At 44.8% G+C, this 24,962-nt stretch overlaps 2 protein-coding genes across 4 annotated transcripts in view; one reads left to right on the forward strand and one right to left on the reverse strand.

Moving 5' to 3' along the window:
- Window positions 1-3,565: 3,565 nt before the first annotated feature.
- Window positions 3,566-19,264, reverse strand: STRA8 (stimulated by retinoic acid 8). The gene is made up of 9 exons (XM_075742864.1): window positions 19,028-19,264; window positions 18,372-18,569; window positions 16,612-16,687; window positions 15,052-15,136; window positions 14,480-14,632; window positions 11,106-11,388; window positions 9,750-9,826; window positions 7,946-8,057; window positions 3,566-4,313 (listed from the first exon to the last, which is right to left on the reverse strand). The coding sequence occupies exons 2-9, from the start codon at window positions 18,561-18,563 to the stop codon at window positions 4,239-4,241; spliced, it is 1,053 nt and encodes a 350-aa protein (XP_075598979.1). The 5' UTR covers window positions 18,564-18,569; window positions 19,028-19,264; the 3' UTR covers window positions 3,566-4,238.
- A 394-nt stretch (window positions 19,265-19,658) lies between these two features.
- Window positions 19,659-24,962, forward strand: part of WDR91 (WD repeat domain 91) — a 33,888-nt gene continuing 28,584 nt past the window's right edge. For all 3 annotated transcript variants that reach the window (XR_012834826.1, XM_075749899.1, XM_075749911.1), the window contains exons 1-4: window positions 19,659-19,825; window positions 21,539-21,718; window positions 23,087-23,293; window positions 24,155-24,238. Coding sequence is in view for 2 of the 3 variants with exons in the window: in XM_075749899.1 (XP_075606014.1) it covers window positions 19,703-19,825; window positions 21,539-21,718; window positions 23,087-23,293; window positions 24,155-24,238 (594 nt within the window). In the remaining variant the exon portion in view is untranslated. The remainder of the gene's footprint in view (window positions 19,826-21,538; window positions 21,719-23,086; window positions 23,294-24,154; window positions 24,239-24,962) is intronic.

Here is a 24,962-nt window from a genome sequence, read left to right on the forward strand (position 1 = left end):
AGCTGTGGAGGTGCCTTGCTTGTTTTATCGGTAAGGGATATACTGGGGTTTTTTGCTTTGGGAGTGAATGAAGCCTGAAGAGATCAATTGCGTGAGCATTGGGATCCTAAAGGAGAAAACATTATGATGTAAATAGTTTGCTGTTATGGGCAGGTTGGAGTGCCTCCCTTGAAGATTGTGGTTGTTATATCTACAGGAGAAAAAAATGATTTGCATATTTAAGCATATCTAATCCCTCCCCACCATCACAGAGTTTAGAGAGATGACTAGTCCCAGCCATCTCAGCTCTGGTATCATCTTCTTCATCCTCACAACCATGACTATGTCTCTGAGCTCATTTAGAGCCAGCCTATGCTCCCAGGGGATCCAGCAGACAAAACCATGGTCTTAATCATCAGACTTCTCGAATTTACTTGTGCTGTAGCACACATGTGAAAGCGAATTGTTAGTCTTCAGCACCCCGTCCCCGTGTCCAGTACTGAAGCTGCCAAGCTGCTGCTGGCCATACCCGGCACACGCTGGAGGAATGGTTTAGATGGGAGCAGGACACACAGCTAAAGAACGAGGTACATAGGCCACACCAATGTGGCCAAAACATGCTGTACTACTGAGTCTTCGATGCTTCATCTTCCATGTGAGACTTTTTCCTTGGATGCTATGGTTCCATTCCCCACATGGAAAAAGCGAGGTGGGAAGCACAAATGGGGAACCGTCAATAACTTTATTGGCTCTGTGTCAGCTCTGTGTAGGCTGCAGCCGTATCTTTTTGCTTTTCCTTGTAAGACATGGATGCTGACATATGCCAGAGGTTTGTATTTGCTTTAGCTCTGTTAAAAATAATAATATTAGCACAAGTTTCCTACAAAATTCAGTCTTCAACTGGGTTTTTTGCTCCCCGCTGCTCATCTGTTACACCATCCTCCTGTACTTCCAGCCTGTTGCTGTGTCTGTGAGTCCCCATCTTTTATTTGCCTTGCAAGCTCCCTGGAGTAGAGCTGGGCATGGCTTTACAGCTCCTGGCATCAGGGTGCCCCAGTCCCCAGCAGAGGCTCATTCCTTACCTGGGCAAATCCTACAGCTCAGGAGGCGCAGAGAGCTGGTGGGGAGTATGCTGGCCCCCAGGGCAGCTGTGTCTGCTGTGGCTAAGGCTTAGAGGCAGTTTCTCAGAAGCTGTTTACATCCCTATTACAAGCTCAGGCTCCTAAATGTCCTTTAAAATTCCCCCTCTGGTGTGTTCATTATATATTTACAAAATAACTAATTTGCCTCGGGGGGACATTTCCAAATTTTAAAATGACGTAGGCAGGGATTAGGCTGCAGGGCCACCACTCCTCCCAGCTGCGTGTGGCCACTTGAGGGTTGGAAACAACCTTGGCTTTGCACTGCAGTAACACAGCTTCTGTTTATTTACTACTTAATGAAAATAAATGAAAAATCAGAGGATCTTCAAGTGCAAAACTGAACACTTGAGGGCTGTGCTGGATTGCTTGGAGAACAGTGCAGCAAAACGTACTGATTTCAACCAGGTGTGGGGTCACCCTGCTTGCAGCTTTGCGGAGAGGCAGACAGCTAATTGGGAAGTCCAGGCAGATGCTCCTGCTGTTCTGGCTGAGGAGATACAGTGATGGGTACTCGTTTGTACCTGGCTGCACTGGCTCTAGAACAGCTAATCAGCAGCTCATTTTCCATGGCTTTCTCACAAGAAGATGTGACCTGGGCAATAGGTCTGCCCTACGTTATGCTCACTGTGTCGTAAAGCGAGAGGCTGCCACGCTGCAGCACAGCTGTAATGAATGTACCCGGTCCCACTCTGCCCTGTTCAGCTTGGTGTGCCCAAACCACTGCACTGGCTGCACTTCCACTGATGCATTCATGTTTCCCACTCCCTCCCTGCTGCCTTTCTGCCTCCAACTCCTTCCCACTGCCCTGCCCCGGTAGCCTGCTAGCCTACGTTTTTCCAGATTTTTTCATGAACAGTTTCCATCAGACCAACCACCGAGCACTGCACAAAGCGGTACCCGTGCGCACGTAGCAATAACGCGCTCAGGAATTAAGTCCGGTTCCCTGCCAAGACAGAGCAGCCCTCACGCACGCCAGGGCAGAATAGCAATTGTCTGTGTAGTGTTGGCTCTGCAGGAGAGGAAACTGCTTTCCCATGCTACACATGGGCCTGCGCTCTTGTAAACTAGGGTCATGCGACAGGATGAACTAAAGTAATGTGCTCTTCTTTTTGTCCTTAATGCTGTAACACCTCCCACAAATCTTGCTACCATCTGGAGGAGTTATTATTTTTACATTGCCTGAACAGACCTGTTGTTTCACATTGATGTTCAGGACAGTCTTAACCTAAAATTCTCCTGGTGAAGCATCAGAAGCTCTGATGTGATGATCAAGGGAATGCATCTACACAGCATATGGTGTCCATTCAAAACTGTCTCCTCTGGTAGGTGGCAGGCTTGAAGTAATTTGAAAATGAAATATTCTGCTGTTTAACTTCTGTCCTGTCCTTCAAAAAGGTGAGGAGGAAAGGCTAATAAGAAAAGGTTGTTAACCTTTGAACATTATTTACTCCCATGGCTGTCCTATGGCATGTGCCAGTATTACCAAGTTTGACCTCAGCTGATGCAGTAATTAAGATGGACATGGTGAAAGAATCATTAATGTAACAAACCTGACCAAATGTTGTGTGGCAAATGGAACTGGAGACAGCTTTCTACAGCTAAAAGCTTGTAGAAAAAGTAGCCTCAACACTGAGAAAAACTTCCCTTTTTCCCCCCATAATTACAGAATGATAAGAAAACACAGGCAGAACACTTAATGTAAACACTTATTACTGTAGGTACATACATATATTTCTTGTACGATCTAAAGCAAAGAAAGCATTGACCTTGGATCCCCTGCAAAGCCTGTACATCTATTTCAACCAGCACATCCCAAGACCCAGACTGCCCAGGGGATGCACATGCTTGGCATTTTGGAATGAGAGGGGGAGAAGGAGGAAGAGGGAGAGCCAGCATTGCTTATAGCTTCAAAGCAGTGATAGTGGTGCATGTGAAGCACACTAGAAAGGCCAGGGAAAGGCAAGGCTGCACCCTGGACAACTCAGAGGGGCTCTCAATCCCAAACAGGATCTGCAGTTAGGAACCCCACCCTCAGTTCCAAACACAGCAGCCTTGCAAACACCCACCTGGGAGTGCTACCATAGCCTCAACTGCAGGGACAGAAGGTGCTCTGGAGGAACAATTCTCCCCTCGTATTTCAGTATTAGGCTCCACATATGTTTCCTTGAGTACAGCTGCGTTTACCCTGCTCTTACGCACCAAGGCAGTGTTGGGCCACAGGCCAGCCCTCTCCGATTCAGCCTAAAAGCCTGGCTACTGAAGACTGATGGATACCTGGCCATGCCAGCTTTAGATTTTAAAATAAAAGTTTTAGCCTTACTGTTTGTGATGGCTCTTAGCATGACCTCAGCATAATCACTGTCAGAACACAATTTGTCCAAGTCTGCAGAGGGCCTTTAATGATAGCTCTGAGATGTGAAGGATTTTATTCATCTTTACAGCATTTTTTTATTCCAAGACACTATCTAGGCAGTACTACTCATCAAAGAATGAGATGTGGCAGAAGAGCACAGAGCTGATCACTCAGCTTTACACACTTTGCAAAAATAAATAATCCAAAATGTATTATTGTGCCTGCACTTCTCTGGGTGATTTGGGAGTGGGTGGCCACTGCTGCTGTCCTCCTAAAGAGATGGAAGAGCCTCATCTCACTCTGTGAGGAAATCCCTCTTTTCTTACCAGCCTGAGATGAAAAATTGCACTGGAAAAGTAATCACTGCCAGGGTGCAGGGCACTTTTTGATTTTTACAGGTTGCAGTTTGCGACCTGCATCCTATACGGGTGATGTCTCTGCAGCTCTTCCGCAGCTTACGCTAGGCAAGGTTATGCCTCAGTTTACTTGTGATGTGAGGTTAAACATTAAAAAGCAATTTACAAGAGTATTTCTTAAAATTTTATAAATATCTAAAACCTGGAACTTTTAAAGATACAAATTACTCAACTGGTATATCAAGAAGCACTGATGAGGGTAATGGGAAGTCAACGGTAACGAACCAGGTTAACATAGTGTCTCCACACTCTACTCAGAAAGGTGCTTCACTGAAAGAGATGCAGTCTCTTCACGTGCCTGGTATACCCAGCAATGCTTGGCAAAATGTTAGCAAACAAAGATACTGTTTAGAAATCTTCATCATCGAAGGTCTCGGTGCACCTCAGCATCACAGTCTCATAGTCAAACTGAAGATCTTCTTCCTGAAAGCCCCCACAAAGCCAAGCAGAGTTAAAAACTCCAGGAGTTGATTGTATTTCAAATATACAGGTAGTTGGCCAAGTGCTAGCATGTGTAGCTAATGTGCCATGAGCTCACTTTCCTCTCTGAATCAGCAGCCAGCACTTGTCAAGTGCCTGAGATGCCTGATGAAGAATGGCTCAAATTTTCAAACAATTTCTTCCTAAAATCAGAGGGCTCCACCCTGTGTCTATTTACATCATTTAGACAGGTTTTACTGACTCTGGTAGCAAGCAGGTCACATAGCAGGCTCTGAAGAGCCCTCAACTTCTACTGACTTCAGGCTTTGCTGCTCTTTTAGCAACAGAAGGAAACAGTCTTCTCTTTCGCCAACTTATAGAGAATAAGTGGCTCTTGAGAAATCAAAGGCTAGGAGATGAAGGTGTTTGTGCCTGCAATCCATCTAGTCTGCCTTCTACATTGATGCAAGGCTCTTTAGGGCAAGACTGCTTTTAAAAATAGGTGCTGTTTTAAAAATGTATAGCTTAAGGAGCACTAAATCCCACTTGCTTGTCAAGTGACTCATTTAAAAACCATAATTTTAAAAGAAAGCATGCTTTTGAAGATGCAAAAGTGCTCAGTGCTATTTAGAAAAAACCCCACTGACTTTCACTTAGATATTGTAAAACCTCTGGACCTCAATCTAAATTAATTCTTTACTGTCTTTGCTGCTAAGCATGTCTTATGATGTGACCTTAAGACAACAACTCTTGAAAAATTACAAGATTGCTTAACTAATCTCATGCTCAGAAATATTTCTCTACCATGAAGCTTCCATGCTCCTGTTCTCATTTTTGGGTCACTGTCCTTTTAAGAGCCCTCCCTCGCTTTCCTTGTCCAAATGACTTCCTCCCTCCTCTTGCATGAACCTTTCTCAAGCATTTTATACCAGCAGGGCACATGCCCTTGGCAGCGGCTCAGTCAGGTGCACGTTGCATGCCTCGCCATGGTACTGTACTTGCTACAGAACACCTCTGTATCTTCTACAAGGTGTGTGCACAGTGCACCAGGACATCCCTTTATCCTTGGGATAGTTTATCCCAGCACTGCCCAAACTCCTGGGCTAGTGGGAAGGGGAATGATCTGCAGGAGTTCAGTCATACCCATACGGTAGGCAGGAAGGGCTCCTTCCCCTGTTAACTGCAGGAGTGTCTGATGCTCTCAGTAGCCCAATTTCTGGGGTAAGCTGTGTAGCCTATACTGAGCTCACTGCTGCTGCCTGAGTTGGTGTGTTTCAAGCTAGCTGGAACATCTCCTAGCCCCACTCTGCAACCACTTCCATAACAGCCTCAATCTGTTTGCTTTGAGATGGAGCTGAATTTCTGCTCTCAAAACAAAAAAATTCTTGTCAGTCGGTTTTTTGGGTTTTTTTGTTTTTTTTTCTTTTTTGGGCCTCTTGGCAAGACTCTCTAGATGTGCTGTACTGCAGTTATCTAAACCAGAACACATTGTAACCTTCACATTATCAGTACTCTCTAGCCTGCGTGATTTCTGGTCAAACTCCCTTTCTATTGTCTTATTGCAGACAACTCAAAGTTCCTGCATAAGTGAAGTGTGTGCAGCCTTTTATATCCTTTTGGATCCACAGAGCTCAGTCAACTGCCAATTTGCACTACTTCAGCTTCTTTTGCTGCCTGTCTTCCCATCATTCCCGTTCTCCTAGTCCTATTTCAAATGTCCCTCTTTAAGGCTTTAAAGAGACACTACCTCATCTGGGAGCTGTGAGATGGACTTGGGCTCACATATACCAATACAGCACCAAGCAGAAGGACAAAATGGGACCACCTGCCTAATGCTGCCAGGCGTGACATTCACAAAAGAAATTTAAAACCAGAAAATATTGTATCTTGCCTAAAGCTTTTCTTGCTTTTCTAGGTGTGCTCAGTTCACGGTCATTTACATAAACACAGGAAGAGCTCTGCTTTAACGAAGAACATATAGTTATTCATAGACCAAAGGGCTGTGTAGATCAGTGCCTGACAACAGCCAGGAGTGGATGTTTAGACAAAAAGTGCAAGAATTGTGCATGCAGTATGCTCTATTCCATAATATACACTCCCACATTATGGCAAACTATGCTCTGAAGACCTTCTGTGAGGGACTTTTTTTTTTTCCCAAGGGGCTGTTTACAAGGGCATGTAGTGACAGGACAAGGGGTAATGGCTTTAAACTGAAGGAGAGCAGGTTTAGATTAGATATTAGGAAAAAATTCTTTACTATGAGGGTGGTGAGGCACCGGAACAAGTTGTCCAGAGAAGTTGTGGATGCCCCATCCCTGGAAGTGTTCAAGGCCAGGCTGGATGGGGCTTTGGGCAACCTGGTCTAGTGGACCTGGCAGGGGAGTTGGAACTAGATGATCTTTGAGGTCCCTTCCAACCCAAACCATTCTATGATTCTATGACCTTCTGAGCTGCAAATTGTATCTGGACCTTCAGATTTAGTAATTGTCAATGGATTGATGCCCCAGGAGTTAAATCTGGTAATTTGCATGTGCAAGTATTTTTTAATATGTTGTTTGTTCATTTCATTGAGTGCTTTCTAGTTCTTCTGGTGTTAGACAAAACAAATAATCATTATGTGTACCAAAACCACATCATTTAGGATCAAAATTCTCTCACAGCACCCCTCAGTCTTTTTTGCGGAAGAGCCCCACTCTAGTAGTGCCTGTTTAATGCCTTTTGCTGTGCCTGCTGTCATTCTCTGCACTTCCTCTAGTGCTACTGTCTCCCTGAGATGTGGGGAATGAAATGGCACGCAGCAGTCACTATGTAATAGATAGTGATGCAACCCTAGTTTCTGCTTTGTTTTCTGTCCCAATTACCCCTCATCACAAACACTCTATTTCCTTCAAAGGAGCATCTGCTCAAGTTACAGAGACTGAGTGGAAGCTAGGCAGTAGAAAATAATAGCAAAACAGTGGCTAGTGCGGAGGTACAATTGACTCTGAGCCCAAACAAGCATGCTCTGGCTGAAGGATACCTCCCTTGTGGTCCTCCCTCTACATGCAAGCTGAGCCACCTCCTTGGCAGGAGGGCAAGAAAGGGAGGAAGAACACTGCAAACACAATGACTTCTGGCTCAGTGAACCTGCAGCAGTAGGCTGAGGTTAAACAGCTGCTGCACTGCCTCTTATCAGCTCTTTCAAGATGACAACAACGTAATACTCCTAAGGCCTGCCAGCAGAGGACTCAGGGTAGGGAACCTGGCACCCAGACAAGCAGAAGGTGGTCCTACTGAGCTCAGAATGAAGCAGCTGGGGGGTTAATGGCGAACTGTGAAGTGAGCTTCGCCTGCTCAGAGATCACTCAAGCTTTTCCACAAGGAACTTTCATGCAAACAATATATAAAAAAATAATTCCTCATGTCATTTGCCATTTTGAATAATATTCTAAGCAACAATAAACCCTCACACTTTGCCTCTTACAAAGGCAATACTACTGACCTTTTGGAATGACACATCTGAAGTGATGAACTCTAAGTTCTTATCTGTAATGATTCTCGACAAGATGATCAGAAGGACAGAAAACAGAAATCCCTTTCTGACAATGACTGAAATACATTGCTCCTTCTATAAGGAAGCCTTTGGCAAAGCTTACCTGGCAAAACTGTGTATTAGCAAAGAAGAGCCTTTTTAGGAAGTTAGTGATCTGCAGATAGAGGCTGTGGTGATCCTCTGGATTTTCAGAAGTGCAGCTTGCAAATGCTGAACTGAAAATGGAACCAGATACTATGTTTAATTGCCTGTTCCCTCATTTCTCCTCCTACTTACTTAGTCTCCTCCACATATTACTTATCAATTAAAAAGATTCAAATTGTTTTCAAGATGATTCTGATATTAAAGACAATAGCCAAGCAAGGCAGGGAGGAGCGGATGAGGACGTATTGACGAGATACTGTCTAACAAATGCAAGGAAGATATGTAAGAACAGAGAACAGCAATATAAGAAACCAGTATCACAACAAACAGATCCATGACAGATACATGACAGTTATAGTAACACTGTTTTGGGGAACAGTATATAGCCATTATAACAGAGAACAAACATGGTTATTTAGTATTTTGGTAGGATTGTTCAGAGGAACAGCTTTGACTTCTTTTGTAAAGTTTTTGAGTGAATGCAGTAACGTGATCATGAAATGACATATTAGCTATCACTGGCCGGTTTGTACTCAGGTAACAAGTAACTTTGGCAAAAACCTAAGATACTCATTCTGGACCTCACCTCTATATTGTAAAATCCCTGGATTTTACAAAGCACAGAGTGATAGGGAAGGAAGGGAACAGGATAAATGTTGACTACTGAAATACTAGTCTTATTTGAGACTTAAAACAGACTGCAGAGATGATGACAACACATTGCAATATTAAGGAATATTTAATCTTATTTTAACAGCAAACAGCAATTGTGACCTAATAAATGCTATTTAATGGATACATATTTGTTGAGCTTTATTATGTATTCAAGTATATTCTTATCAACAGCCAAAACAACCTTATTTCCATTCATTCTGTTCTGGAAGTGCAAGGTGGAATGGTGGTGAGACAGAGATTCACACTAAAGAACTCTCTAAATATGGAAAAATAAGTAGAAAATGGGATTAAAAAAATAAATGAAAAACACTATTTGCAAAGAGAAATAATCCTAACAAAGACTAAGTAGCAAGAATGCATAAAAGATGAGTCATAAAGGGATTTTCCTCTTGAGGAAAGCAACCCTCTTCTTTCTTTGGTCTACAGAGAAAAAAAATCAAAGGGCAGTGACAGCTTTGTATCATCTGACATGTTCTCTCTCAGGTAACTCATCTGACCTGCAGAGGCAAGAGATGTTATTATTTAACAGATCTTGTGTTTCTCTGATGTTACTGTTAGGTCAACCACACTTTAGCTTGATCACCTCCTTATGATTGAATAAAGGTACTTAAAAAAAGGTAAGGGAGACAATGTTAAAAAATGATCATTTTTGTCTTATTAAAGGAGAGTACAGTTTATGATTAGCTGACTTATCCAGGGAATGCCTTATGGTCCTCATAGACCTGATAAGTGAGAGAGAGAAGGAAAATATTACAAATATTGTAATTTGAAAAGATGGAAAGCCATGCAGAGTGGTGAAGAAAATCAGAAGCGCCTCAGTTATCTTGATGTGATGGAGTGCTCTTAATAAGTGATTCTTACTGATTCTGCCGTAAATGCCTATTAATCATTTCACTTTTGCACCTTAAGAGAGACAGTATTATTGTAAGCACAAGTGCTGGAGGCTGCTATTCTAACCATTTACTAAAAATTAGACACAATAAAGGAAGCTAGGCTGTTGCCCTACCGCACAGCAAACTTGCCATGGAGTATTGACAGTGGCCTATTAACTTACTCTGTCTAGCAAAAAGAGTGAGTTTGTAGTTTACCTCTGGCTAGACATTCCCTGAGTCTCACTTCTGTCAAGGAAACCAGCAGCAACATCAAATGCGTCTTCAAACATTACCTATCAGAGAAAACACTTCAGATGTCAACACATCCAGCCACCTAAAAGTTTTACCTAGGGCATCATTTTTCATAATGAAGTCTTTAAAAGCATGATATTCTTTCTTTCTTTCAGTTTAACAGGTATGTAAATGGCTAGAGTAAACCAAGAGGGTTTTGTGGAGACAGAAATAACTGTCTTTCATGACTAGGAACACAAGGTTAGTCCATTCCCTTAGGCCTGTGCTTCAACCTCTAGGAATCAGACTTAACATTACGTCTCCCAAAAAATCAGTAAAAAACATGATTTGTGGCAGTGCTTTACAGACTTGAGCGTAGGCTGCTGCTGCTTATGGCTTGAGATCTCAGCTGTACCAGCCAATACCCCTAAATCTGATTCCAGCGTGCGACCTGGCTTACAAAGGAGTTTAGATGCTCCCTGTGACAGACCGATAAGCTTATTAGTTCACTCTGCCATAATGCAGTTCAGGCATTTTCTGTGCCAGAAAGTACTGTACATGCAACATCCCCAGGACATTTCCTAAGGAGGTCAGTAATATGAATTGTGTCCTGAGGTTCAAAAAGAACTTGTCAATGCAATTACTTATGTGCTAAAGGTGGACACCGGTCCCTCCCTTGCAGCTAATAAAATGACACACGTCTTTGAGCAGCTAGTTGCTTAAGTAATCAGTGCTCCAGGAACAGTTTACAGAGTTGGCTGTTATTTCATCTCTTTTTAACAAATGCCCTCGTCTGCTCAGTCACTGACTTCTCGGCTCTGCAGAGGTGCATGGCATAGGCAGTCATTAGCCCTGTACTACTGGAACTGGTCTATAAATACTTTCTCTTTGCTACCAAGTTCTTTGATGAAAAAAAAAATCACCCAATAAAAACCACAGTAGGCCTTGGCAAACTGGATATTCCTTCTGGATTTAGCTCATCTGTGCTCCTTGGAGAGTTTGCAGAGCACAATAACTGTATAATTCTTGTTCTTGCTCCCTCCCCCTGGAGCAAGTTAGAGCAAATTTAACTGTCACTTAGCACAGAAACTCTACAGGTCAGTGGAGACTAGCAGGATTACTACCACTGCACTTCTATAGCTTGCAGTGTATCTTAACAAGAGAGAATTTGGTGCAGACATTTACTCAAAGATTGCTTACTGTCTCCACTTACGCATTCAAGTGGTCTTGGGAAAGCTTAATTACAGCTACTGTATGTTTCCAATTAAAAGCTGCAGAGCCAATTAGCAACTGAAGGCTTGGAGTTTCAGAGACAGATGATGTGTGTTACTGAGTACTTACTTCCTCTGGTGTGGAGACTGAGGAACCACTGGCTTCCTCACTGTTACCTCGGCTGTCCCTCACGCTACCTTCAGTACATGCAGGCTCTTGGCAAGCAGCCTTAGGATCCGTGAGGAAATCTCTCTGGCCACAGTACTGCAAGATGCTGTCTCTCCTTTCTTCAGAAAGCTCTTGCCAGAGGTGGGAAATAGCCGTGGAGACCTCAGGAAGAGGCACCTCCTCAGTGCAAACAATTCCATGCTCTATCAGCAGGTCCACTGTGTGCTTATAAAAATACAGGTATCTGTAATGAAAGGAAAGGGAGCATCTCTTTAAGAGTAGGCTATGAGGCGGCCATCTAGTGTAAAACAGCAGGGGAGTAGCTCTGATTCATAACTACTTCACTGACTTTCCCCGCTGTAAGATTTCATATAATTACTAAAGGCTGCCCAACACTGTTTGAAGATTTTAGCAACTCTGTTCTGCCAAGATTTCATCTGCAAAAGGCAGGTTCCAGCCACAGCCTCAGCAGGACTGCCTCAAAACAGAAGCTCCAGGTGCTGTAGGCTGTACTTGTTGCACAGACAAACCTCATTCTGGCATTTAATTTATTTTGAGTTACTTGCCTTTGTATCCTGAGGCTTTTACACTGTAAGTCACTTTTTTACTGGCATCGCACTACAGATAAGAGCCTTGGCTAAGGTCATATCCTGACCTATGAGGTACTGTATATACAGATGAAAAAAGACTATCCCAGGCTTGGATGCTTTGACTTAAATAATCACGGATGCTCAATTTTCTCCATTTCATATCTGAGGAAACATATCCCTGTGACTGACTTCTATGCAGTCTGTAGTGAAACTGGCAGTTGAACATAAGTGTTGTAATTTCAACCTGGTGACCAAATCTCAGAATAAGCCTGCTTCTTCTGTTACCACTGTGTGGCAGAGTGAACCAGTGATAATAATGCCTCCTTTGGAAAGCAGCACTGAAGGTTACTTTACGTTTATTAAATGCTTAGAGCTTCTCAGATGAAAATAATAAGATCAAAGGAGTACAAACCAAGACTTATATAAACAGCAGTCATTGTTACTAAGTTTGGGCTCAAAATGATTCCTTGGAAGATGTCCCAAATGAGCACATTTCCTGATTAACTGAACTGCATTGCATGAGAAAGTAACTCAAAAGAGTTCAGTCTTTTTTTTTTTTTTTTATTTAATATTTGTTCCAGCAAACCAACACTGAAAATCTTAAAATAAATCTGCACGCAAGCATAAACACGTTTAAACTCCAGTTTCCATCCTCTGAAGTGTTTTCCACTATTGCTGGAGACAAAACACTAGAAGGGGAATAAGTCTTCTCATGTAACGTATTGCACTCACCAAGGATTCTGGATGTCCAGGTCCAAAGGATCTAGAGTTTCTCAAACAGAAGAATATGAATCACGATTAGACTGCTTTGCTAAAGAAATTAAGCTTGAACCATGACTCGACTATATCCTTGCCAGCTGGAAGGAGACAACCATGTTTTGCAGTGGACAGAGTGCTGTGTAGTCTTACCATTGTAGCTCCTGCTGCTGGACATAGGAAAAAACCCAGTCTGTTGAAGCTCAAAGCATTTCTGATGCTGCCCAAATAATGTGATTAGCTGATCACCAAAAGGCTGTTATTTTCTTTGCTGAAGAGTCTCTATTATTTTAAGCTTGTAATAAAAGATAAATTTTTGAGAAGAATTAGCTATGAACCAACCGCAGTCTGCCATAAGACTGTAGGGTAAGTGCCACAGTCCACACACAGAGTACAGGCCCTGGTCTACCTTGTCAGTGAAGAAGAGGAAAGTCAGGTGTTTACAGCTCTGTCGTGCAGTCTTTAATGAAATAGAGCTTACTTCTCCCAGAAAATCTTGATTCAGCACATTTCAAGGTCTTGTAAATGATACCTTACTCCAGCCACGTCCGATAATCACAGGAGCAAAACCAGAGCAGTAGCAGGAGGCTGGTGCCATCTGCTGGCACAGCTGCAGTCTCATTTTGATGAAAAACTCAATAATCCAAGGGAATTTTATAAGCCACCAGTTCAAAGAAAGAGAATAATGAACTGCGGATGTTTTTGTTTATGGCGGTGATGCTATGGAAGAAGATCCAGCTGCAGCTGTGGATTCTCCTGCACTAAATATTCTTAACTCTGGAATGGTTAGGGTGAAATTAACTGCTTGATGGTACAGGATAGATTAGACATCCATCTGTTTCTCAAATCTCAATTAAATGGTCATTCATCCTTTTGGAAAAGCATCCATGACCTCTAAGTACCTCCTAGTGCTGTCTGACAGCAAGTGGAAGAATGTGATGAATAATGTACTTAGTCTTAAGATATCAATAACTTTGGAAAAAAACAGTAATTTTACCATTACAACCCCAGATTAAGATACACGGACCGCTGACATGACAACAATGCCTTTTGATTTTTAAGTCCTGCATCAGGCACTTAGGATCTCATCCTAAAGGCAGTTACAGACTCACACACACCATATATAAATATTTAGGTTCCTCTCCTCCCCTCTGTGTTGCACACATTATTGAGGAAAGCTTTCTGATACCTTCCAGACCACCACTATTCTTCAGCCTCCAGGCTGAGGACTATCTGATCTTCCCTTGTCACATCCCTTGTCACATTCCTTGTCACATCCAGCCTTACCCTGCTCTGATCCCACAAAAAAAAAGTACTCTAAGGGTCTGTTTCTGGAAGCACTCGAGCTCCTCATAATAATACCATTAGAGGCAGGATGAACATCACTGTGGGGAAAGTATCTGCCTATCTCTGATTCCTGCACCCCCCCCAGAATACATATAGCTGAGAATTTCATCTGGTGCAGCAATTCCTACATTCCTAAGATCCAGCCACAGTGCAGGAATACAACTTGATAGTTGTAGTGATACCACAAACACACAGGGACACACACCTGCATAAATCGTTCTAGATGAATAACCTCTTAGTCCAGCTGAGCTTGCTTGTTAAACCACTACTGTTAGCAGGCATGTCGCATCTTATTCTGCAAGCCATCTGGACAGCGGGAAAGCATGGCCACACAGGGACTGATACACATGGAAATTTTTTTTTTTTTCCTCTTTCTTGAGGATGTATGGAAAATCCTCAGGGATTTTCCAAGGCCTCGAGTGCTGGGGGCTGCTGTGATGCTGGGAGTTGATTCACATGCAAGTCACAGGTAAGGGACTTGGGAGGTGCTCGGTTTCAGCACCAGCAGGGCCAAAGTTGCTGGCACAAAGCTTCTGCAAGGCAGATGCAGGCTCCAACAGGGCAACAAGAACGGCAGCGACTGGATGCATGGTGTTAACGCAAACAAATTAAAAATTTGAAGGCAACGTGGGGTGCACCTACCGTTCAAATTCCACCAGATCTGGGGATGAAGTGTCTGGAGACTGGATAAATTCTGGCTTCCCATCCTCGTCCATTGTTTGTTTTTCACATTCTTCAATCAAATACCAGACGCTAGAGTCACTCTCACTCACAGCTTCAGAGGCTAATACAGTGCTGGAAAGAACACACAGGAAAAAAAGCCACATGAACAACTTCTTAACTGGATTAACAAGGCCTTTGTCATGGTCACTCCAGAGTCCGGGGCCATTCTTCCCAAGCCAGCTTTCTCCTCCTCCTTTTGCTTTGCAGGCAAATGAGATGAGCAAATGAGATGCGCATCTCTTGGTGGAGATGAGCTACACAGAAGGGAAAGGAAATACAAGCTCTGACTGGAAATGAGACCAACAACATGCTTAGAGTGTTCATGCACTGCATGGGATTACAGGCGTTCAGGTGAAATCTCTTCATCTTTTCGTCACGATGAAAGGCCTCTGCTTGGAAGTTCAGTAACAATGACAAAGAGGTTCAGAGATGCTGGGATGGAAGCAAGTGCAAAGTATTATCACCTTTCCTTGACTGGTATAAGCCCTTACCTGTGATTGCTGAAGTGCCTCTTGACATATTCCTCCCTAACTTCCTCCAAGCTGGACGGGTTCCCATCCTCCAGGCTGAAGGACTCTGTTGTCAGCAGAAAGGTTACCGTCACGTCAGTGGCACTTTTGGCTTCCCTCTCACCCTCAGCCCCAATCAAACAGAATGATTTCAACAACTGGTCCTTCATGAGCCAGAGCTTTTCATTAGGCAAAAATGATGTGAAAGGAGACATCTCTGCCTCTCCTACAATGTAACTAGCAATATTGGGAGCTTATGATCATCGAGGAACTTAGAATCAATGCCTTCTTCCTAAGGTCTAACAGAACTGATGGTGAAAACAGCCAGCAAATCAAAGTCCAGGCAAGCACCAGTCAATACAGTATTTTGTGATTGCCACATAATGAGCAAATTGCATGTAAAACCACCTGAAAACCAACCCCTGAGTCACAACCAGTAAGAACTGTACATATATGCAAGTAAACACAAGGGGAAGTTTACCTCCAAACTGTACTCAAGCAGCCTCTCTGCTTGTGATCCCTTCAATTTCGCTCTGTCAAACTATTCCTTCTACCTATGACTGACTTTTAAGAGTTATCCAAGGACATGGGTTCAGAGGAGACTGCTCATTTTAAGCACTGGGACTTTTAATTGATGCAAATTATTGGAGGTGCAAGTTGCATGAATAGCAATGGTTTTTTTTCTAGCTGACAGTAATTTGGACACTTGAAGGGACATAAAAATATGTCCAAAGTCTCTACCCCATCAGGCCCCAGTCCTACTTGCTGCCACTGGAAGCAGCGGCCAGCATCAGTAAACAGGAGGCAGGTTGGCGAGTGCGTGAAGCCCCGCAGCAGGAGCTGCCTCAACTGCTGACAGCACACGCTAGACCAGTGTGACGCACAGTGTTGCAGGTGGCAATGGAGGAGTGCATGAAGACGACCCACCAAGCTGAAAGAAAACAAAACCGCAGCATCTCTCTTACCCATTTCTATCACAGTAAATTCTTAACTAGAGGCTTCCATTTCCTACACTAGGAAATCCTCAACAGTTTCTCTGTCCTTCTCCTATAACTCACACCAGAGTCTGCTCTTCTGAAGTTTAAGCTCTGGCTGTGCTGACTCGCAACGCTGGGTGCTCCTGACAGCTGTGTTTCACGCTGCGCCATGTCACTGCAGCCGGGAGGAGCACTTGTGCTCCTGCAGCCTCTCAGTGGGAGCCCAAGCATGCAGCATGGGGACCCACGCCAGCCCACGCTGCTGGGTGACGAGGGCGCTCTGCCTGAACTGCCTGCTGCCACGGGATAGCAGGAATTACTTGTTTTCTTCCTTCACCTAGGCTGGGGAGGGGGTAGGAACGACGGAGAGTCAGAGGGGGATTTCTGAGGTGCAGTGCTCCATGAGTCAATAGGCTTTTGTGCTATCCCTTGCTTATTGCTACAAGTAAAGCCGCAGTTGGCTCTAATGCTTTAATGGGCTCAGCTGCGTACCTATCTGTCTCTAACAAATAAATAAAAAACAAGTCTGGGCACTCTGTCCAAGGCAAATACTTGCATACAGTACCTTTCATCTTCAGCAAAGAACCCAAGGTTTGCTCCAGCTTCTGGATAGATTTCTTAGCCTTACGCAAAACCTGATACTAAACATAAGAAGAAATCAGAACTGATTGCTCTCTGCTCTGACTAGATTAATGTTTTAACATGCCTTGGTTGTTTTCTTCATTTTTCCTTCATTTTGACCTTCAGTTATCTCGATGTTTCTGTGAAAACAACTGTGTTGTTTCACCAGCTACACTTACCCATATGAAAAAGGAAAAGAACTAATACTAGAGCAAACTTAAATATAGAATATAAATATTTGGGTATGTATTATGCAATACATACACATAATACCCACTCACATAGACATTTGCTACTTAACTCTGATCTTCATCAGAAACTGGTCTTGTTTGGATCGTTCTCTTCTTGGAGTATGTCCAGAAATACCACGCTGTGAAGCCTTGTTGGATGTCTACCAACTTTAGGCATAAGAATTTACTAATAATTTCCCATGAGAATTTTGCTGCAAGCCTTTGCCATGTTCTACTCTCAGCTACACTGATGTAAACTGGAATAATTTCAGTGCTGCACATCATTCCTTCATCATTTATAGCAAGCATAACTGAGAAGACATGGCCAACACATCTAAACATAGACATCTCAAAAATATTTCAACATTTATGTGATTGGTGAAACCCTCCATGGTCACCTTAGACAGGACGTCTACCTTGCAGAGCTTTCGCACTGGATATTTTAGCCAGACATGAAGCACTAGGATAACGAGTGAACTTGCGTATTTAGGCTCTTGAAGATATTCGTCTTCCTTGGCCCCCAAAACTCACACAAGGGGCACATGATACTATGAAAAAGCAATTTTAAGAATTGGTATGTGAAGACAGTCCCCTTAAACTAGACACAACAAGTATCTGTTTAGTCTTGGCCTCTGAGATCATGGTGACTTCAGCTTAACTTGCATCTTGTTCAGAACATGGTACACAGAATTCTTACCTAGAACTGCATGGGAGGTAAGGGGCTCAGCAGGAACCAGCCCCAGATAGCATGTAGTTTGCATGTTCAGAGCCTCAAAGCCATTTACAAGGACAATTCCTGTCCTAAACAGTCATTACCCTCTGCATTTCACAAACTGGAAAACTGAAAGTAAGCAATCTAACTAAATGAATTGGTGACAGAGTTGAGGATAAAAGGAGTCCTGTTTATTCCTCTGCCTTGAGCATGGTAATATCCATCTTTTCAGCATTTTGGGTCAATTTCATCTTTATAAACAAATTTGTTTTGATTAAATAGTTTCTTAGCGTAGTAGACACTAATAAACAGCATTTGTGGTTGGTTTTTTCCTTATTTTTCCAGAGTGTCTTGAAGACAGAGTACACCTCATAAGGCTGAATAAATTACTCCCTCTCCCATAACTTCTTCTGTCCCTAAACTCACTATTCTGATTTTATAGCAAAATGCTGTGAAATCAAGATAACTTCATCACAAGATCCCTTGGTTTGTTTCCAAAACACTATAAAGAAGCCACAAAACCCCTGTAAGAAAAGGGCAGATAAGCCACATGATAAACCCATGACCCAGAGACTACAAAGTGAATAATTTGCTCATGCTGAGCTGGCAGCTTTAAACTAAAAGGGATCCAGGAAAGTCACACACAGTGAAATTACACACACACTGGCACCTGTAAAGATACAGTGGTCATCCTAACAAACCTGGTTAAATTTAAACAAAAATAATAGCAATACATAGAGAAATACAGTTACTGCTCCGCACCTTTGAGGCTGAGTTGTCTGACTGGGATAAAACAGCTTCCCGCAAGCCACTGAAGAGTGTTGCCAGCGTAGCCCGGTGGCGTGCCTGGGACAAGCGCCGCTTTGCCACACGGGGTTCTACGTCTTGCAGGTGTGTCAGGGGATTGGGACTCACTCTGGCATGTGACTTCCTATGGTCTCCAGCTGTCTCCATGAAAAGCTGCAATGCAACATTTATTTATGCTGAATAAATACATAAGTGAAGAAAAAGAAATCTTACAGCCTGTGTAGTGGGCAGAAAAAAACAAGGCAAAGTTTAGGGTGACTGACGAGCACTCCAGCTCATGTTTCTGTAGGAAATCATAGTTTGAAGCCTTCTCTTTGCCTGTGGGATGCCACCTCCAAATACTGACTAAAACCTAATCTACCACTAATGATAAACTTCACCGCATGAAACACAGCCGAGTCAAGCCTCCCACCTCCGGCACCCTTCCCTGCAATGATCTGATGCCCGATTTCTACGGGTTATCCAGGGCTTGGCTTCACAAAGCGGTGGGACTCCTCAGCTCCCCGCGATGTTACTGAAAGACTGACTTCTTCACAGCACCGCAATTTTTTTCTTTTTTTTTTTTTCCCAATTAACCGTGACATCGGAGCAGGCGACGATACCAGACATACACATGTGTGAGAGGGCCAGATCCACGCACAGCCGGGCCCGCTGCAGCCAGCTTGCCGGCCTGACAGAGCCCAAGGCGCCCGCCTAGGGAAGCCCTTCCCGGCAGCTGGACCGGTGCCCGCCCCGTTACCGACCGCAAATACGGCCTAGAGGTAAGCACGCCCGCCCCTGCTGTTTCTTCTGCAGCCGAAACGGGAAGCCCGCGGGGGGCCCACGACCAGACGCCTGCGGGGATCTATCGATCGATCGACCGATCGATCCCACCCGAACCGGCCCGGCCCGGCTCAGCCCCGGCCCCGCCCACTCCCATGGCCGTCGCCGTCGCCGCGCCTCTGCCCGGCCGCGCCCAGCAACATGCGCCGCACGTGGCGGAGGGCCAATCGGGACGCAGCCGGTGCCCAGCGACGGCCAATAAGAAAGCGGGAAAAACGCGAGTTGTAGGCGCCGGCGGGGAAGGGAGGGGGGCAACGAATAGGCGGGAAAAGGTGGCCGGGCCGGCCGTGCGCATGTGCAAGGTGGGGACTACACGCCCCGGCGTGCCTTGCGCTGGGCGAAGGCTGTAAGGCACGCTGGGAGCTGTAGTCCTCCTGGCGCTGGGCTGGGCCATCTCTCTCGGGGCCGGGCTTCCCCCCTCCCCGCCCGTGGGCGGGCGGAGTCGGCCGCGCCGCAGGGACCCCATGGCGGCGGCGGCGGAGCGGACAGATGAGTTGGTGCGGGAGTATCTGCTCTTCCGCGGCTTCACCGCTGCGCTGAAGCAGTTGGACGCGGAGATCAAGGCGGATCGGGAGAAGGGCTTCCGGGTGAGCGGCGGCCGCGTTCCCCCTCCCTGGCAGGGCTCTGAGCGCGGGTGCCCCCCCTCCGTGGAGGACGCGGTCCCCGGGCAGGCCGTGGGCGCCCCTCCGCGCACCCACCCCCGGGGCTGGGCGAGGGGAGCGGGCTGGGCGGCGGCGGGACAGCTCTCGGAGCCCCCGCGCTTCCCCGCCGAGGCAGCTCGCCGCCCCCGCCCGGGCTGGGTTGGGCGCCGGGGCCCGGCCGGCCGCGCAGGCGGGACCCCCCCGCATCCTGGTAGCGGGGGTCGCTGCTCGGCCCTGCTGCCGTTTATGTACGCGCATCCTCCCGACGGGGCGGGGGGGAGCTTTAACCGGCCGAGGGCTTTTCTCCTGCTTGGCTCCGAAGCGGCGTTAGCGCAGGGCAGCGGCGGTGGGCGACGGGCTCCATCCCCTCGCCCGGCTTCCCGGGCAGGGGCCGCAGTGCCCGGGCAGGGGCCGCAGTGCCCGGCCAGCCGCCCCGCGCCGGCGGTCTGCTCGGCCCGTCCAAAACCACCGTCCACGAACCCTGCGTCCGCCCTGTAAACCACCAGGTGCCTCTCAGCTTGGTGCGGAGAGGAACGGAGGAGACGTGCGTACGAGAGGGCAGCGGCAGGAGGACATCTCTTTGCCTGGATCTTTTCTTGGTCGTGAGGTGTTTATCTGGCGGCTTTACAGCTCCACTCCTTAGTTTGGGTGTTTTAAGGACCAGCTACTTTGCTAGATATGTGGAAATTGGTGCAGAATTTGCCGGTGTTGAAAACAGTTTCAGTCCTTTGTGTGCACTGCATGTTCCTGTAGCAGCAGGTCTGGGCACTGAATGTAGTGTTTTGAATGGTCAGATAATATTTATTATCCAAGATAAAACCAGAAAGAGACTGCTCTGGTCATAGATTTCTGTTTCCTTTTTCTGTAGAAAGCTGCAGAGAGGGAGGCTGGATGGTGTCCTAAGATATTAACTGATGAGGGGAGAGCAAAGCACATATTAAACAACTTTGGTAGCTGAATTTTATGTAGGGTGCAGATTTTTTTTTTTCCTGGTGCCTGTCTTGGCCATCAGAAATCACTGAACTAAAAATCTATGCCCACACCACCATTCTGCCTTGTTCATATCACAGAAATGATTTTTGGAGACATAATGACAAAAAAGCCCATTTCTGTTGCAAGCTTTTATGCCTGCCTTATAGCAGATGATATTATTAAAGAAAAAGGTACTTCAAAGATTGCAGTACAACAGATCTTTCTTCCTCTTTCAGTTGGCTAAATACAGGGTTTTTTCCTTTTAGTCTAAAAATAATACTATTTTCCAGGTGTTGCACTTGAGTTTTCAACATTTAATCACATTATTCCTGTTTCTTCATTATCAACTGACTTAGAAGTGGAAATGTTTTGCTTACTTGCAAACACCCCACCCCCTGCCCCATCTGCATTTAACAAAATGTGATCTTTTTGTCAAAATCTGTTTGGCTATGTTCTTTCATGTTTCTTTCTTTTTTTTTTATTTGAAAGAGTGGAAGTTTATTTGTGGAGTGGAGGAATGCTAATACAAAATATGGCATGTTTCCTGGATTAGGAAAATAGCTAACACATAAATGCTGAATTATAGTAGTATTTGCACAGTTAAAGCTTCTCAGCATTAAGTTACAGTCTCTTGTGCCAGAAGAGCCTTCACATGACTGCAGTCTTCCTCGTTTTGCCCTTTTTTAGGTGGATAAGATAGTGGAGCAGCTGCAGCAGTTTGTTCAGAGCTATGATCTGGCCGCCCTGCGGGATTACTGGAGTTATCTGGACCGACGTCTTTTCAGCCGTTTGGAAGATGTGTACCGGCCAACAGTGAACAAGCTGAAAACCAGCTTATTCCGATACTACCTCGTCCATACTGTTCAGGTAGTGTTTGTTTTAAAAAGGATCGTGGTCTTTGAAACCAGAGCAATGAAATACCCTTCTGAGCCTCTTGACAGGCCTGGTGGGTAAGGGACGAGCAATTCATGTGTCATGTATCAGGAGTGTAGTAAGGAGTTTGATGCAGACTCACATGACGAACTTGTAAGCGGGATAGGGAAGCTGAGGCGAGAGGGAAATACAGTTAGCTGGGAGCAAGATAGTCACACTCTGACATGAAGGCAGGTTCCCTTCAGAGAAGATGGCTGTACTGCCAGCTCAGTCCTGCTCAGCCTCTGTTAACAATTTGGATACCGTGAGAGATCACAAGGCTTGTAAACACCTCCTTGTGTGGCATTGCCACGAGGACAGAGGAGGACAAGAACAGTGCTCAAAGCAATCTTCCTAAGTTGAAGGAACAGGCAGAAAGAAGCCCCAAGTGCCTGTATGTAGGTGGGAGTAATCGATCGCTCTGGTGCGGAATAATAAACGTTTGAGCAGGCAGCAGCAGTGCAGGGAAGGGCCTTACTGCAGCGCTGGGGATGAACAGGCAGGATTATCTGTATTCCTTCTACTACTCGAACCTGCTGGCAGGACTCAGCCAGTCCTTCCAGACACTGCAGTTCTTAAAAGCATCAAGGGAGTTGGAAGGTCCAAGAGAGGGGAAAAAAAAGGTGACTTGAAGTTGGTGGAGTTGAGTTTTAGTTTGTAAGAGAGGGAAGAAGTGGGCTTCAAATCCATACAAGGTAACGTGGGAGAGAAAATGAGTTAATTAATTTTTTGTTTGCTTTAAGTAGAACAGAAAATAATGAGCTTAAAATGGGCAGAAACCCTGGGAAAGTCAATGGACAGGATGGGCTTTGGGAAACTGAATAGACAAATACCTGTCAAGAATTCATGTTTCATTTCTTACCATTTAGAAGCAATGTTTCCTCCTTGATTCCATTCCCTGGCTGAAAATCTTAAATGATGGGTGCTAGTGGAGGAGTCAAAATCTAATGCATGTTTCTGGAAGTGCATTTTTTTCATGTTTTGCTTTGCCCTTGGTTTACCCTGAGGCGCGATTGTCCCATGTGAATAATGTATCAAATGGAAACCTTTTCAGGCTACATCTGTTGTAGACTTGAGTAATTTGAAGTATACTTTGGCTCTGTATACAGATGCTCACGCCTTATGTCAGTGCACAAACTGCACAGGTTTAGCTGGAAATCAGTGTAATTAGCTTGATTTGCCTCAGCCTTTAAAGAAGACTGTGGTGACTGGAAAGAAGGTTGGATTAAGTGCATTTGTGAGCTTGTCCTAGTGTATTTGAGTCTAAACCCATGTTGTGGCACAAATGGAAGTGTGAGCCCTGTTGTTCTTCCTGTGTTTCAGACTGGCCGCAATGACAAGGCGCAGGAGTTTTTCCTCAAGCAGGCCTCTGAGCTCCAGAACCAGGCGGAGTGGAAGGATTGGTTTGTCCTGCCCTTCCTCCCTGCCCCAGACTCCAACCCCACCTTTGCCACCTATTTCTCGCGCCAGTGGGCAGATACATTTATCGTGTCTCTGCACAACTTCCTGAGTGTCTTATTTCAGTGCATGCATATCCTTTTTTTGCAACTAATTGTTAAATCTCCCTTGCCCTGGCGTTATGCTTACTATTAACAGTGGAGCCAAGAATATAGTGTTACAGAACTTGTTGCTTTCAGGTGATTGTTTAGAGCCAAGACTTAATAGGAAGCTGGTGTTTACCAGAGGATGTTGGAATAATCATTGTTCAATTATCTGATGATATGTTATATTCCCTGGGCACAAACAGTTGTGGTTGTTGCTAATGCTGAACTCATCCCTGTGCTGCTGACTGGAAATCTTGTGCACATCTTGTTCTGAAACACTTTTCCTCTTTGCTTGGCATAGTACAAAACAGGCATGCGACCAGCCTTGGGTCATAGTCCGTAACTGAACTCCTGTTAGACCCTTCTCTGGGTATGTATGTTCACAACATTGTCTAGTGACAGCTTGCTGTAATAGGGAAGTTCAACATTGGCAGAAATAACAGCTTTTGTCCCACACTACCAAGTTCTGACCTTGTTTGCTGATGGGCAGGTTTACACTGCAGCTTAATTTGATGAGCTGGAATACAGCTCATCTTGAAGCATTTCTTCAGTGTACACTAATGCAGTAACATAACTTGTCTTGTCCTCCACTTCTGACATGTAAAAAGGAAGAATCTAAAAATCCTTGCAAAGCCTATGTGAAATAGTTTGTGCAACAGTAAGGTACAAAGTTGGCTCAGGTAACTAAGCTGTTACTGGTCTTCTGGCCTTGCACATACTTCTCACTAGTAGTGTGATCTGGGCACCTTTGCTGTCTTACAAGCAAGTGGCCAGTATGAAGTGCTGGCTTTTAGAATTAAGCCAGGTGCACACAAGTTCTTGCCTTTGTTTTCTTTAACATTCCTTACCAGTTCCAGTCATTTTGAACTTTGAAGCTGAATGTCTCAGGAGCAGTCTCATACAAGAAGAAAATGAATCGTTGCGGCATAAGGTCAGAACTGAAGTCACTCTTTACTTGCTGACTGTATGAGGCTGTGAGTTTTATAAAATTGGTTCTGTCCATTCAAGAAAATTGTAACTATTCAGTTCAGTGCAGTTATTCCAAGGCTGATTATTGTGTAAGTCCTTTGTTATTTTGGTTTCTCTTTCCACTGTCTTCAGCAAACTTAGGGTTGTGATCATATTGTGAAATGTCTGTTTAGGGTCTTACTGCCCCTCTGCTGGAGGTGACTGTCCCTCTCCTTGTGCTACCTGACAGGTGGCTGGATACTGTGCAAACTCCTTTCCCGCTACACTGCAAAGTCAAGACACGCTGAAACTAGTGGCAGGTTAAGGGCTTGTGTGGCTGACTTTGCATGGAAACTTGTGAACAGTGTTCAGTTGCTTTCAGATTTTAGCTGATGGAACAATAGAAACAGGCAATAACTTCTGGCAAAGAGGCAGAAATCATTACTTCTGAAATGGCCACTTCACCATGGTTGAAGTGCACTTAAAGCAATTTAGATCAACTAATGGAAATGTTGTGAATGTCTGTTTCCCAACTCTGGACCTTACAGTAAACTGTAAGAAGGGCTGACTAGTTCAGATAAAATGTTGCTCAGCTCCATGTCTTGTATTTGACAGTATCATCAGCAGATGCTTAGAGAGAGGGTGTAAGAATATATAACGTGGCTTGGTCCTTCTCCAGTATACTTTCCTAATAGAGATGTTGGGGA

Source organism: Balearica regulorum, chromosome 1, assembly GCF_011004875.1.
Source record: "Balearica regulorum gibbericeps isolate bBalReg1 chromosome 1, bBalReg1.pri, whole genome shotgun sequence".
NCBI classification, from domain to species: domain Eukaryota; kingdom Metazoa; phylum Chordata; class Aves; order Gruiformes; family Gruidae; genus Balearica; species Balearica regulorum.

Coding starts and splice junctions, on each gene's coding strand:
- STRA8 (XM_075742864.1), bottom strand. CDS start 18,563: ATGGAGACAGCTGGAGACCATAGGAAGTCACATGCCAGAGTGAGTCCC. Junction 9,827..11,105: donor CAGTCTCCACACCAGAGGAA/GTAAGTACTCAG, acceptor TTTCTCTGATAG/GTAATGTTTGAAGACGCATT. Junction 4,314..7,945: donor CTAATACACAGTTTTGCCAG/GTAAGCTTTGCC, acceptor GGGGGCTTTCAG/GAAGAAGATCTTCAGTTTGA.